At 35.1% G+C, this 15854-nt stretch overlaps 2 protein-coding genes across 2 annotated transcripts; one reads left to right on the plus strand and one right to left on the minus strand.

Annotated features, from left to right (window-relative positions):
- The first annotated feature begins 8796 nt into the window (after positions 1-8796).
- On the plus strand, positions 8797-12989 carry LOC105971540 (putative protein phosphatase 2C 27). The gene is made up of 4 exons (XM_012996390.2): positions 8797-9365; positions 10752-10955; positions 11733-11944; positions 12038-12989. The coding sequence occupies exons 1-4, from the start codon at positions 9237-9239 to the stop codon at positions 12597-12599; spliced, it is 1107 nt and encodes a 368-aa protein (XP_012851844.1). The 5' UTR covers positions 8797-9236; the 3' UTR covers positions 12600-12989.
- A 299-nt stretch (positions 12990-13288) lies between these two features.
- Positions 13289-15817, minus strand: G3PP5 (Major facilitator superfamily protein). The gene is made up of 2 exons (XM_012996389.2): positions 14307-15817; positions 13289-14192 (listed from the first exon to the last, which is right to left on the minus strand). The coding sequence occupies exons 1-2, from the start codon at positions 15322-15324 to the stop codon at positions 13645-13647; spliced, it is 1566 nt and encodes a 521-aa protein (XP_012851843.1). The 5' UTR covers positions 15325-15817; the 3' UTR covers positions 13289-13644.
- Positions 15818-15854: the final 37 nt, after the last annotated feature.

Consider the following 15854-nt stretch of genomic DNA (forward strand, 5'->3'; position numbering starts at 1 on the left):
AATGACTCGGGAAGGTTCATAACGGCTCGAATTCTTGCTTGTTGGTTCAATATCTCGGTTTTGTTCTCACCCTTACTACATCATTTATCTGAATATATCTTCAATTCAATATGTGATCCATTGATTCACCTCTTAAACCATTTTGAGTCATAAATTGTGACATGCATGTAAATTGTAACAGAACATGGAAATATATATACATAATTCATATATTATTTGACTTCGTCCAGTGTGATGTATGGGCCTAGGGCCACCAATATAATGCTTTGGGCCATCAAGAGCTTGAAGCCCCAAAACTAAATTAATATCTATTTATTTTTCATATAAAGTAGAAACAACTACATATTACAGAGTCACGGATTACAAGATATGGATGAATTGATGATCAATGGATAAAATTTTCGTACTGAGTAATTGAGTGGTTTCGTAGGTCAACCGCACCAAATCCCTTGAATCATTACCACTATTGAAATTTCAGTATTATGATATTCATTATCATTTCCTTACCAAAAGTTTCGGTATACCGAAATACAGAACGGTTCGGTATGGTAATGATAATTACCAATTTATGCTATCTTCTATTAATTAAGTTAAAACTGAATATCGTTTTTCCAAAGCAATTCAAGACATACCCTTGTTTAAAATGCTTAAAACTATTATTTAAGGCATAATATTCTAAATATATGTTTTTAACTTACCTGATATAAAATATTTCTAAGATAAAATTATAATATAATCTTTTTTAGCATAAGTTATATCATCATTAATGAATGGATTCAAAATATTTTAAAAAATACTTCAAAAGTAAAACTAAAATTTAACTAATAATATATAGTTACTTAGCATACTATCTTCACTCTTTATATAAAATACACTAAGTATTAAAATAAATTTTTATTTATTTTTTATGTATTATTAATATTTCGGTAGGTTAGGGTAATATCATTGTAACAATATCGAGTACCGGTATGGTACAGTAATCATCCGGTAGAGAATCAGTAGGGTTCGGTAGGGCAATATGGTAGTAAACACCCACACCCCCCCCCCCCCCCCCAATTGAATATAAGGTTAAAAAAAGAAAAAAACAAAAATGAAATATCTATGATGAGCAAAACTTAGGGGTACAATTGCAATATAATGAAATATAGATCCCAATACAAATGGACAAAATGATCCCACGTTTAAGCTTTGCATCAACTGCTTTTCCACCAGTCATGAGGAAGCAAAGGTTCAGTTATAGCATATGATAGATACAGACAGCTTATTTGTATTATATAATAATAATAATAAAACAAAGCTCTTTTCAAGATTTCGGCTATGGCTAATTAGTGTGTATTCTTTTGGACCACATAAAATATAACATGGCCTTGGCCATAATAAAAAGCATCTTCTGGTCATTTTCAATCTTTTAATTTCTTTGCGTGTGGTTTTAATTTTTTTCTAACCTTCAATTTGCTGTTGGGCTTTACGTTGGATATTTTGCGGAAATATCTGAATAAGATTAACAAGGAATAATTTTGAGGAGTACGTATCTCCTTTTTATATATTTTACTTTTGCTAAAAACTTGTTGAATTACAAATATTTACACCTATTTAGACTAGTTTAGGGCCTTTAGGCATAAGATGTACATGCGTGGATCGGAATAATTACACTTTTCGTTCCTATACTTAGCACCTAAAACGATTTTCGTCCTTAAGCTTTCGCCGCCACAAATTTAGTCATCAAATTTGCCATTGTTTGTGCGGCAGTCAACTCACCCAATTAACTTGGACGGAAATGTCATGTACGCGGCACACGAGGTCCATGTGGCAGTCCAAATCAAGTTGGAAGATGAGTTGGACAACACCTCATCATCTCTCTTTATCTGTCTCTCCCCCTTAACATCTCTCTACCCTTAACACATTCTTAATTCCTTTCTAAAAAAAAACCCCACAAATTTTCCATCTTCAAATTCCCAAAATCTGATCCTCGATTCTAGTAGCTAATTACAACACATATATGGGATTAAATTTTCTAGTTTTTCGCACAGTTTTCAATATTTTTATGTTCAAGGAAAAATGCATGCCTGCCCACAACTATAAATTAAACAATTTTTGTAAAGGTTTGAATAAAGAAATATTGATATTCCTCTCGATACTCGAAAAATCAAAACGCAATCTTCGAAGATGAGGAATTGGGGTAGGGTTTTGGAATTTGAAGACGGGAAATTGGGGGTTTGTGTGGAAAATGAATCGTGGATTTGTTGTAGGGAGATATGAGTGAAATGGAAGGATATAATGAGGTGTCGTCCAACTCATCTTCCAAATTGATTTGTACTGCCACATAGACCTCACGTGCACTGCACATGACATTTTCGTCCAAGTGAACTGTGTAAATTGACCGGTGAACTGAAAGTGTCAAAAAGTTGTAAGTTTGAGGACTAAATTCGTGGAGAGAAAAGTTTAAGGACTAAAATCATTTTAGGTGGCAAGTATTGGGACTGAAAGTGTATTTATCCCTACATGCATCATATTAGATAAAGTTTCATGAATACTAGATAATCATGTAAGATTCATGTACTTACCTTTCCATGTATTCGATCATACATTATACATGCATGTGGATATTTTCGAAAGTGCATTAATATTTCAACATCCCTTAATGTGCTTTCTCTTCAACTTCAAGATTCTTCGACTTTGCAGTCTCCTTCTTCTAGAAACTGACTAGCAACAAAAAATACTCTTCGTTTCCTTGAGAGTAATTTGCAAGGTCTTATTTTTTTATTTTTGAATCGACGATACTCCTGCAAATGTCTGAATTTTTTACAGTTTGTGAATCGGGTTTTGCCGTTGTGGTTGCAATCCTTCTCCATGTGTTTTGACTTGCAAAAACAACATGGGGCCGGAATGCCGGATACATTTTTACTTCTCCTTGAGTTTTTACGCTCTTTCTACTCAATTTTGCTCAAAGTTTTTACCGGTAAAGATGTGAAGAGGATGAGGGATTCCGGAAATTGCCATTGAAATCTCCTTCTTTGATTCAAAGAAAGGATTCTGAAACTTGTCATGAAATCTCCTTCTTTGATTCAATATGGGATAAGTATTCCCTTTGGGGTTTTTTCTTCGATCTTCAATCAATTGAATGCGTGATCAATTGATTCAACGAGACCCTTTTTTTCTTTTAATTGCTTTGAAAGGATTTGCACTCCTTTTCTTTTTCTCGATTTTTTTTTACGCCCCAGTTGACTATGATCAATCGGGATCTGATACCATGTTGGATATTTTATGGAATCATGTAAATAAGATTAACAAGAAAATAATTTTGAGGAGTACATATCTCCTTCTACATATTTTACTCTTGCTAAAACTTGTTGAATCATAAATACAATCTGACACCTATTTATACTAGTTTAGGCACAAGAGGTACATGCATCATATTAAATAAAGGTTCATGAATTAGGGGAATAAGAAAAAAGAAGTCTAACGCATGAAAATTTCAACGATTAACTAGGGGGTTTGGAGATTTTGTTTTGAAAAGGCAATTAAGTCATTAGAATAGCATGTGCAATGCACATGTTGTGAATTCCGTCGAAAATGATATGGAAATAGGCAACGTGGCACAAATTAACAAGTTTAATTTTACAGTGCTACTTTTTTTTTAAGGTGGTAATTCGCAAAAGAAAATAAGGTTTAAGTGGTTTAATACTATTTACCTTATATTTTAATATTGTTGTTCATGAAATGAGTTAATTTAGTTCCTATAACAAACATGGGCAAAGATAAATGTTACATACCTCATATTTTAGTATTAACGTCGTTAAAAACTTCACCATTAATTGATAAATGAAGGAGGTAAGTGGTGCATGACTACATGTGATATATTTATATACCGGCGAGTATATGGTCATGTTTAGATTGCAGCTTCTTTCGTTAAAAAAATAAAAATGAAAATAAATTATACGGTCGCTAAATGAGTGGGGTCCATTATTGTTAAATTTTAAGTCGGTTCAAAATGTAGTTGCCTAGAAAAAATGGAGAAACTTGACCCGACAATGACTAGAAATTAAATAAAAAAACTTATGAATGGCCCCAAATAATAAACATTATTCGGACAACATCTCTATTTGAAAAGGCGTGAATTGCGTGTAAAGAGAAGATATCTATTTTAAACTTTGTATTCCCTTTCGTATGAAACATGACTCGATATTGCAATTCATATTATCTAATATAAAGTTGGGTATTATAATATTATATATCAATGTGTAATTAAATGAAGATAAAGGTTGTAAGATAATTGTCTCATTACCAATCCATTTTTTAAAAGCCCAAAAGAGAAAATCTTATGTCATTGTCTTTGCATCACCTTCACAGCCTCCATGCCTTATGGTTCACGACTCTCATCCTAATTATATATATATAGAGAGAGAGAGATTCCATTTGGATTAAACTGGACGTTAATCGACTATGTTATTTGCACAGTCGATTAATAAATTAATTATGTCTTTTTATAGTCGATTTATTATTTTTAGATATAATATACATTTTAATATTTTAATCAACTATACTCGATTCATATATTGACTATGCAAACAACATAGTCGATTAGCGTCCAGTTTAATCCAAATTTTACGAAAAAAACGTAAAGTAAATTAGAAAATCGTGAAAAAAAACATAAGGAGGGGTTTTTCAAATTATTCTTTTGAGGAGGTTCTACCTCACATGATTTTTCCAAATGAGAGGGTTCTTGCTAATTTATATATATATATATATATATATATATATATATATGTTTGTCATTTGAAATTCGTGGCAAAATAGATACCAATAAATAATTAAGTACGATATATATGAATTGTAACCTTCCACACTTAGTGGGTGGTAGCTTTCACACCAAACAAAAACGTTATCATCATCTAATTGTTTGCTTTTATGTTTTTTTATTTTTTGAGGTTGTACTATGTTGGACCTTAATTTATATTTTGTTTCTCTTGGATTCCTTTTTTATTATTTTCAATTAAATATTTTTTTTAATCTGCACTAGTGTTGAAAAAAAACAAAACAGGTCAGACCACAAGTAAATCAAACAATAAGAAGCCAGAGCGATATTGTTTTCAAATAAATAAATAAGGGGTGCTAAATTAAGAAAAAAAAATACTACATCATGCACATAAATTAAAATAATTATCTCTCTATTTTAACATGTAACAAAATTCTAGACTCACCACTCTTAGGACTATTATTGTCAGGGGCGTACCCACGCCTAAGGCTGGGGTGGCCCCCGCCCCCCCAAGATTTTTTTTTTAAGCTGTTTTTTTTTTTTTTTTTTTTTTTTTTTGGGTATTTATGTATTAGTTTATACACTTTCGCCCCCCCCAAACTTTTAATTTTGTACATTTTAGTCCCTAAAAACAAAAAAAAAATTCTCTCTTAATTTACCCCTATATTTTCGCCCCCCCAAGAAAACACCCCTGGGTCCGCCCCTGATTATTGTTATCGTTAATTTTTATTTTACCTTATTTTTTAATGTATATTCGGCCCTCAAAGTGATAAAATTCTGGCTTCGCCACTGTTCACCTCAGCCTCCACTTTGTTGTATCTGCCGTGGATGCACTCCAACTTATGCCGTTGGCTAATCATCACAGGCGGCCCACCATGGATGACCACCAACGTCATTGGTGACGACCTAGGCCGCCATTTATCGACGACCATGAGAGTTCCAAAAGTTGATTTTTGTTTTCTTTTCAATGTATTATGAAATCATCTCAAACCCATATCGATTCGAACAATAAATGAAATTAAAGGTAAAACATTATCTTAATTGTAGCTTGAATATGTGAAATTTTTTATTTATTTGGATCTTGGAATGCCATGTAACTTTTGTGTGTTTTATTTTGTAGAAAGAAAGAAGACTAGGGAAGGATAATAAATATTTTATAGAGATAAAGCTTTTCACTTGTAATCGGAATTTGATAAATTTAGTGTGGAATTTAGCATTCCAGATAAATAAAATTCTAATTATTTTCTAGTTTGCTTTATTAAATGAAAGGTTGCATCAAAAAAAGCGAAAAAGATATGTAAGATGAGAGTTCTAACGTGGTGGAAAATTTTCAATTGATTGTGACTTAAATTAATCATGAGGCTTGTCTCATTTACATCCACTAATGGATGTAAAATAAGGCAAATTTCAATGCTTTATATATAGCTATAACATAAATTCTGGGTCATTTTTTAAGACAAATTTGTGATGCAAAAATATTGACAATGTTTGGATTCCTTTGGGTAGTTATTTTTATTTAGTTTGTGGAAATATATTTTGAGCGAATCAAACTACACTCCAGCAGTCAAGTTTACATATGTTGGAAGAAAATATTTTAGACGACGAATTTCAAAATTAAAGTGATATCCTTTTGCTTTTTATTGAAAGTTGTAGTTTAGCAGTCAATTTTTTTTTACAATAGGAGTCAAATCATGTATGGAGAAGAGATAAACTTTTAAAATTGTTATGAGAATCTATTTTGAAAATATTAACAAACATAAATTCATTCCGGAAAATAATAAAATTGAGATGAAATCCGAATCAAACATTGTGAAATTATTATTGCTTGAAGTGAATTAAATGATTAGATCATATACCCATTTGGGGAAAAAATAGGGGTTATATGACAAACACCCCTAATTGAATTTTGAATTTTTGATAAACTTATTTTTTTAATTGATATTTGTTATAAACCCAATTGACTGGAATTATCCCAAATGCCCCTATTTAATATTACTGAAAATTACCATATTATATTATTTTGAAAAATTCATTATTTTTTTGGTAGATATCACACCATCCTCAATTCTCTCCCCTATCGCACGGCTTCCGTTTAAGTTTCATCTTTTTTCTTTTTTTTTTTATTGGTTTTTTTAATATCAGTTTAAAACAGAAATTGGTTTTTTTCACTTTTTTAAATGGTTCATATTTTCAAAAAAAATGAAATCCACTACATACTCATCGAAAACCACTAAATTTATCGAAAACCCCTATGAAATTAAAAGAAAAATTACTATAAAATAATCATAATCCACGTTAATATTAACGTAACCCACTTTGTAATTAATGAAAATCACTCTGTAATTAACGAAAATCACGATGTAATTAACAAGTTCCATTATAAATATTCACTAAAAAATTATCAATTAACTAAAACCACTCGATAATTAATGAAAATCACTCTGTAATTAATGAAAATCACTATGTAATTAACAAATTTCATTACAAAAATTCTATAAACTTATCAATGAACAAAAACCACTCTGTAATTAATAAAAACCACTCTGTAATTAACGAAAATCACTACGTAATTAACAAATTCCATTACAAAAATCCATTATACACTTATCAATTAACAAAAGTCCCATGACTTTGCTTGTATAATTTGTTGGTGTTCCCATTATTACACTATGAAATTTGACTGACATTTATTATGTCTTTTTGTCGATTAAACTTTGTAATTTCCTAACTGAAGAGGTCCGTGGCTAAGCTTCATCTGATTGGTCTCATAAGATTGGTTCACTATCTTTTAGGGTTGTGTGTGTATGTGAAGAATTGACCAAAGTAAAAAAAAAATAACAAAATTCCTATTTCAAATTCATCTACAATTTCTAACACAAACTGCACCAGCAAACGATGTCTCTTCCTCCTCCGTTAACAATCGTCCTCGGCTTGGTTCTGAATCTGCAAATTACCATTAATCCTAATCGTCTTGATGGGCAGGGGAAGGAGCGGTGGTCATGAGTGAAAGAGATGTTGGTTGTGAAGAGAAGAACGATAGAAGAAAAATGAGGGCGCGCAGGGCGGCCGTGGTGAGTGGTTGTGAGAGAAGAGAAATGAGAGAAAGAGACGTCTAACAGCGTTAGATTAAAAAAAAAAAGAGAAAGAGTATTATAGTGAAATTAGGTTGATTACAAATATTTTGGATTTATTTTAAAAAGGAGAGTTTTTTTTTTGGACCCATCTTAAACGTACGGTGGATATGAGGGGGTTTGTCAAATGATCCCGAAAAGTAAGAAATCACAGAGGATTGTAGATTTAAACTTTGATATTACCTGGACTATAAAACAAGTTAAATAAAGTAGCTTTGACCATTAATTTTAGGCTGTAAATTGCATAAAGTCATCTGTTCAAGTCAAATGTTTAGTTAGATAATTAGGTATGGATTGTGTAGCAGAACCAACCTAACGAAATATTAATTACACTTTAGCTTAAGTGCTTTGTTTTCCTTTCTTTTTCTTTTTCTTTTTTTTTTTAATTTAAAACAACTTCCTTTTTTAAATTTAATTTCAAACCACCTAATCAGAATTATAAATAGATTAAATTACGGTCAATCCCAGGGGTAAGGTCAAATTACGAAAAAATCCACATGTTTTGTAATTACAATAACCCTTCAACTATAATTTTTCTTACACGTTCACTTTTGCGGTGTGAAATATAATGTAATCTTCTATATTATGTAAAATATTCTCCAATTTGTACCCGTTTTTTTTTCATTTGAGCTCCATCTTTTGAAAAAGATGCTCACATGATGTGTATATTGATGTATAAATATCATATTGCGGTACATCAGAAACTGCATTTTTCCACAAAACAAGTACAAACCACAGAACATTCTATTGAATTTGACATTATAAAAATGTACATGTAAAACGATTCATAGTTGAAGAACGTAATCATAATTATCCAAACATAAAAATTTATTTTAGTAATTTAATCGTACTCAGGGTAGTCGTAATTTACCCTTATAAATAACCCCAACCGCCCCCACATAGTGTGACACACACACGCACTGAAATACAGGAAAATGAATAAAAACACCACCCTCTTTTTCAAAAAAAATAAATAAAACACCACCCCAAATTTCCCACAGTTGCAGCCATGCTTTTCACAAGGATTAATTAATTTAAAAAAAGAAAATGTTTTAACACCACAAACACTCCACAATATATAGCAGTGATACTAATCCAACAGATTTACAAAACACACACACACACACACACAAACTTCTCTCTCTCTCTCTCTCTCTCTCTCTCTTCTCACAGCCATAAACAACATATTCCCAGAATCTTCTCTCTCTCTCTCTAGCTCCCAATCCAAAGGGTGGGAGCTCTTTCTACCACCACTAGTGTACTCATAAAGTGTAGAGAGAGAAAGAGACACGATTCTTGATTCTTCTGGTTGACCTAAATAGTGAAGAAGAAAGAAAAAAAAAAAGGAAATGTGTGTTAAAGATGCAGAGCAAGTGAGTGAAGGATTAATGGAGGAAAAGGGTCTGCCCAGCAATAATAATGATTTGCTTTCTCAAGTTGATTTCTCCAATAATACCCACAACCCCAATTCCTTCCCTGTGAGTATTAATTAAAAATTCAATCTTTAATTTTGGTGTTGTCTTCATATTTTTTATTTGCTGATTTGTTTGTTTAGATTTGGTCATATGTAACACTGTAGCTATATTTCTGGGTCCTTGTCTTAGTTTGAGATTTGACAATTAAAAGAAGCAGGAATTTTTATTTTATTTTTTTTGTTTTTTATTTTAGGATTTTCTTGAAATCTTTTGCTTCTTCTATGTCTTTTGCAGGTGGGGTGGGGTGGGGTGGGGGTGTTGAACTAGCTGACACATATCCCATCTTCTCTTATGGTTGGGTTAGCTTCATATACAGTCAGTGTACTTATTTTTATCAAAAAAAGAGCAAAAAAAAAAAAAAGTCAGTGTACTTACCTTTCATAAGGGCTTTGCTTTTCATTGTGCGATTTTTTCCATTCGTAGTGCCAAATAATTCATTTTTTGACAAATCTTCCAAAACTTTTTTCCAAAAGATAAAAAAAAAAAAAAAAAAAAAAAAATCGACTATGTTTCGTGCTAGGAAGCACGAAATAGAGCAAATTATTTCAAACGGTGTCGTTTTTTTTATTTTTTTTTATTCGATCGATTCAACAAAAGAATTAAACTAATCGATGGAATTTGTAAATTAACCAACAATAAAACGTTAAATTTACGTATTAAAGTAATTGTTACCTAAAATTGTTGTCGAAATTGCTCGTTTAATTTTGAGTATTCGGAAAGTGTTTGAGAGGATTTTGAGTTTTTTTTAATAGAAGTTACAAATAAAATAAATTTGCACTGCAAGGCAGTAAAACTCGCACTACGAATAGCATTTCAGTTTCGTAACTATAGCAACTATTTCTCAATTTAAAATCTAACACAAGTGAAATTTTCTTCTAGATGGTACCTTCATTGTAATTTCTTATTTTGTCGAACGAATTTTTCCAATACTTGAATTACCGGGGTGTTTTATCTAGTAGATTTTCGTAACTCAATTCGGTGATAACGGATAAGGTGATTAAATTCATGTTTAAAGCAAACAACTTTAAAGTTAAACATATATGTGAATAGATTGTGATCTTTACTTTTCTGTCCGTTCGTGTCGAAGTAAATCTTTCACATACTGCATCGGAATGAGTAAATCTCTAAGCAAAATAGCAAACGGTTTATAGTATCCAAAAATAAATAACGAAATTTTTATGGATATAAATTTAATCATCTATGATGGAACTTCGATTTGGGGCAACACTAGTTCGTACTAGTGAAAATGCTTTAACTGTCGATGAAATTGTGGATAAGCTGAAAATTTATTACAAGCTGTGAATGCATATACTCGTGTTTTTCGAGATTCAAAAGTTCATCGTCTTCGGTAGTTACTCATAACCCCGTTTTTTTTTTCTTCTTATCTAGCTGGAAAGCATTTGTGAAAACTCGACCATTTCAGACAGAAAACAGATGATATCGAATAATAATTTCGTCCCGACACTTAGGTCTGGAGAGTGGTCGGACATAGGAGGGCGGTTACATATGGAGGACACACATGTTTGCATTCCCGATTTGGCGATGAATTTCGGTTCAACTGTATGTGGTGACGAAGCTATATCCTTCTATGGGGTAAGTTCGATATATCCTTTTATGCAAAATTGTTATTTAGCTTGGAATATTTTGTTGTTGAAGAAAGAAACCAGATTTCTTCGGTGAAATATGTTATAATTCAGAATAATCAATCAATTGAAATATGGGTAAATTACAACCACCCCCTTGGGGTATGGTCAATTTACTAAAAAAAACCCTTATTGTTTGGATAATTACATCTACCCCTCAACTATGATTTTTTCTTACATTTCCACCCTTATGGTGTCAAATTCAACATAATCATCTAAATTTCGTGGAATGTGCTCTAGTTTGTACTCGTTTTGTGGAAAAATACAGATTCTGATGCACCACAATCTGATATATGAAAGCCAGAAAACACATATTATGATCATCTTGCTTCAAAATGTAGAGTTCAAATGGGATAAAACGAGTACAAAAGTGATAATATTCCATATAATCTCGAAGATTCCACTAAATTTGAAACCGCAAGGATGGACGTGTAAGAAGATTTATAGTTGAGGGGTGGTTGTAACTACACAAACATGAGGGGGGTTTTTCGTAATTTGACCATACCTCACGGAGTCGTCGTAATTTACCCATTGAAATATTGTGTATTAGTCTAATTTTTACATGTTTTCTGATTCGGCGAAGAGTTGAGACTTATTTTCTACTCATAAAAAGGTGATATCTCTCTAGAAACTCAAAACTGGAGATCGAAGAGAAATCAGCTCATAATGGATAATACCAAATAATACGAGTTTGTATATTTATATGTGAATTTGGCTTTTGTGACAGGTGTTCGATGGACATGGTGGAAAGGGTGCAGCCCAATTTGTACGTGACCACTTGCCAAGAATTATTGTCGAGGATGCCGATTTCCCGTTGGAGCTTGAGAAAGTGATCACACGATCTTTCGTGGAAGCCGATACCGCCTTTGCCAAATCTTGCTTCATCGAATCTACACTGTCGTCTGGCACAACTGCACTCACCGCAATGATATTTGGCAGGTACAATATATTCTCGCATTTATCGTCCCATTTCTCTTTTTTCACAAATTTTATCCGCTGACAAAAAAAAACGTGGCGTGAATTTGAAATCAGATCGTTGCTCGTTGCAAATGCCGGAGATTGTAGAGCGGTTTTATCTCGATGCGGGGTTGCAATCGAGATGTCAAAAGACCATAGGCCTTGTTGTGCAAACGAACGGTCGAGGGTCGAGTCACTAGGTGGATTTGTGGACGACGGTTATTTGAACGGCCAATTGGGAGTGACGCGAGCTTTAGGCGATTGGCACATTAAAGGGCTAAAGGAGTGGGAAAAAGGCGGACCGTTGAGTGCCGAACCGGAGCTCAAATTAACGACGCTTACGAACGAGGACGAATTCTTGATAATCGGTAGTGACGGAATATGGGATGTTTTTAGGAGCCAAAACGCGGTGGATTTCGCTAGGAGGAGACTACAAGAGCACAATAGTGTCAAGTTGTGTTGCAAGGATATCGTGAATGAGGCGAAAAAACGAGGGGCGATGGATAATTTGACAGTGGTGATGGTGTGCTTTCACACCGAGCCGCCAGCTCCGATGGTGGTGCAGAGGTCTAGTAGGGTTAGGCGGTGCATTTCTGCGGAAGGGCTTCAAAGCCTGAAGTTTCTGCTCCAGGGCTAGAAGCCCTTACGCTGGAAGATAGATGCTACACCTGGTGAAATACACATTGGGTGGTGAAGATTATTTACGCTTATTCCGCGCGCTCGCACACACACTTCATCCGGTGTAGTATCTAAAATATGTGAGTTGCAATTCATTTTTGTGCCAAAATTGGTGCCTCGTGATCGTTGTTTCTTCTTACGGTCACATACATGTGTGGAGATGATAAATAATTTGATGTTGTCAAGAACGTGTAAATATGCCGATTGGTATACGCAATTCTTCCATTTGGTTTGTCAAATGGACATGGAATAAAGCACGAGGACAATATACTACGTTGTCGAAGGATATAGGAACATGTGTACATTGTAAACACAAATGTAATAAATTGTAGCCATTTTTTCTGATGAACATGTTTGTATACATATCTGCATACAAACGTATCGGGTGATTATAGCTACATGTGTATCGTATATTCGATTCCTTCAAGTCTACCAAAACATGAAAAGAAGCACTTATCATAAGCAATTACAAAAAAACCAGTACGAAAGACGTGCAAAGCAATTACACGGCTTTACACTACGACATTCTCATGCATTCATCACGAGCAATCACGTAAACCTTTTGTACTATGTAACAACGCAAAGGCAGACGACACGTAACCGAGTTACTACAATATTCTTTTCCAATACGGGAGAGAAACATACGACTGAACACCAAAACGACAAGAGTACATAATTACTCACACCCAATAGATTATTAGGTACAAATGTCGGAAATTTAAAACACGGTATACATCATTTTTCAAGTGCCGGATACAACATTTAAAGGGTAAAAAAGTAATTTTACAAGTGTGGAATACATGAATCTATATTTTCATAAATTTTCAAATCAAATCTCCATACGCTTCGACAAAAGAGCATCGAATCGAATCGCCTAGTAAGATATATTAACACACGCACGTGGAAAGCAGCTACTGAAGAACACTGCTGTAGATACCGATGCTTTACAAAAATGCATCCGATTTGTACAAAAGAAAATAATTATAAAAAAAATATATGGTGACTCAGTGGTTCATAATTATGCCGAACCAAAGCCATTTACCTTCCCTTAGCTTCCCGACAATTTCGCTTCTCACAACACGAATCAACAAACAACCAGCAAACGATATCGAAACAATAAGCATGAAGAAAACACTATTCCAGCCCCTAGTCGAAATATATCCCGCCAAAAGTGGACCAAGTGCCGCCCCGACCGAGCCAGTGCCATCTATAATTGCAGTGACGGTAGCTAACGCACGCGAATTCCCGCTAATCGTGCCCTGCGTGCCGAGATCGGCAGCAACTGCCGTTGTTATTAGTGAGTAAGGCCCGTTCACAAGCAGACCGGAAAAAAACATCAATCCTACGTTTGTCACCGTTGATATACTTCCGTAAAGGCGATATAACACGAGTGTTGGAATCGACAAAAACAAGAATATAAGTGAAGTAACCGCACGAGCCTCGATAATATCGGAAATATAACCTGCCGAGATTCCACCTAGGACCCCTCCGATGTCAAAGATTGTCGAGAGAATCCCGGCTCTTTTATGGGATAAATGTACTCCAGCTACAGCTGTAATTTCGTAACGAAACAGAGTTGATTTTTATTTTTAACCTATACATACACATCCATATAGATAAACATATATACGAAAAAAATAAAGAAAAAGTAATGCATGTTTATTACCTGTGTGTCGAATGTAAAACGGCAACCAATACAAGAACGTGTAGGCCACGAGCTTCGAGAAGAACAAGCAGAAAGCGTACGACGCCACGTGCGGCAATCTCCACGCATCGAAGAAACCAATGGCAACCGAGCCACCTTCGTCGTACTCGGATTCAATCACTACTCCACCATTATTTTCTGTCTCGATTTTCTCGGAATCAACTAAAGCTACTCCTTCAACGCTCATCTCGACGTCCTTTTCGGACAATGTCCCGAACCCGATACTTTCGGGATGAACAACAAGGAACAAGTAAACGAAGCCCGACACGAAAATGATAAGGAATCCCGGCAGAAGGAAAGACCAACCCCATCCGAAGCCCAAAACGGAGGAAGCAACTACGGAACCGATAATGTTACCGACTGAGGTATGAGAATTCCATACACCCATGATCAAACCTCTCTTCGCCTTCCCGAACCAGTTTCCGACAACCGCCACCACACAAGGCCACCCCATTGACTGAAACAACCCACAAAACAACTGTATGAACACGAAAACACCAAAAGAGTGCAGATCAAGAAAATACCCCAACCCGAAGAGAATTACGAAAATGCCACTGCCCGCCATTCCAACGGTCAGGAAAATTCGGAGATCGACTGTGTCCGCAATGTGGCCCAGGAAATACATGCCGATGGCGTAGGACAAGAGGAAGGAGAGATCGAGCTCGCCGAGGCGGTGGGGGCCACGTGGGCCGTCAAATGGGGCCCACCCGGTCCCGTTCTGAACTGGGTTCTGGGTGAATTGATCATTAGCAGTTGCATTAATGGCGGCTAGGGTTTGATTTGTGAGGATGGATTTGACTATGCTTGGGGGTTTACGGGAAGCGTGGAAAGCGGCGTAGGCGGTGAAGGTGAGGAGGAGGACTAGTAATTGATGGAATTTGCGGCCCTTTTCCGGCGCGGCGAGGCTGGGAAACAATCTGAACCCCGGCGGCGGCGGTGGATGTGATTGTGGGGCCAGGGTTAAGCTCAAGAGCTGCATCGTGTACTATTTTATTACAAGAATTTGGTATTGGGGGTATATACACGGCCACGGGCCGGGTTAGACCCGACCCGACGACTGAGAGTTAGGAACTGGTTCATACCGTCCCACATCGGTGAAATACTAGAACTTTAATTTGTTTATAATATTGGGAATTTGATTGAGAATATAACTTTGAGGGGGGTGTGGGGGTCTGGAAATTGCCCACGTGTACTTAATACAACCCGAAACCTAGTCTGCTTGTCAGATGTAGTGACTGTGTGGGTCTTTTTCCCGGCATTTTAGACCCTTCGGATTTATTCGAGAATTAAAATGCCGATGCCCCCCAGCGCGTGTTGTCAATTTCCAGAGTTGGTTACTTTATACCCCTCGAGTGTGTTGGAAGGTGGCTGCCTGTGTGTTTGTTTGTACAACAACATTTCGCGGTCGCTAGTTTCTTCTACCTAGCTCCTCACCACTCGGGCACCCTCATTTTTGGAATTTTATTTTATACAAGCTGCACTTCGCCCTCCTTTTGAAAAAAAAACACA

This window comes from Erythranthe guttata, chromosome 10, assembly GCF_056151865.1.
Source record: "Erythranthe guttata isolate IM_541 chromosome 10, IM_541, whole genome shotgun sequence".
Lineage (NCBI taxonomy): Eukaryota > Viridiplantae > Streptophyta > Magnoliopsida > Lamiales > Phrymaceae > Erythranthe > Erythranthe guttata.

Coding starts and splice junctions, on each gene's coding strand:
- G3PP5 (XM_012996389.2), bottom strand. CDS start 15,324: ATGCAGCTCTTGAGCTTAACCCTGGCCCCACAATCACATCCACCGCCG. Junction 14,193..14,306: donor GTTTTACATTCGACACACAG/GTAATAAACATG, acceptor ACGAAATTACAG/CTGTAGCTGGAGTACATTTA.
- LOC105971540 (XM_012996390.2), top strand. CDS start 9,237: ATGTGTGTTAAAGATGCAGAGCAAGTGAGTGAAGGATTAATGGAGGAA. Junction 10,956..11,732: donor AAGCTATATCCTTCTATGGG/GTAAGTTCGATA, acceptor CTTTTGTGACAG/GTGTTCGATGGACATGGTGG. Junction 11,945..12,037: donor ACCGCAATGATATTTGGCAG/GTACAATATATT, acceptor ATTTGAAATCAG/ATCGTTGCTCGTTGCAAATG.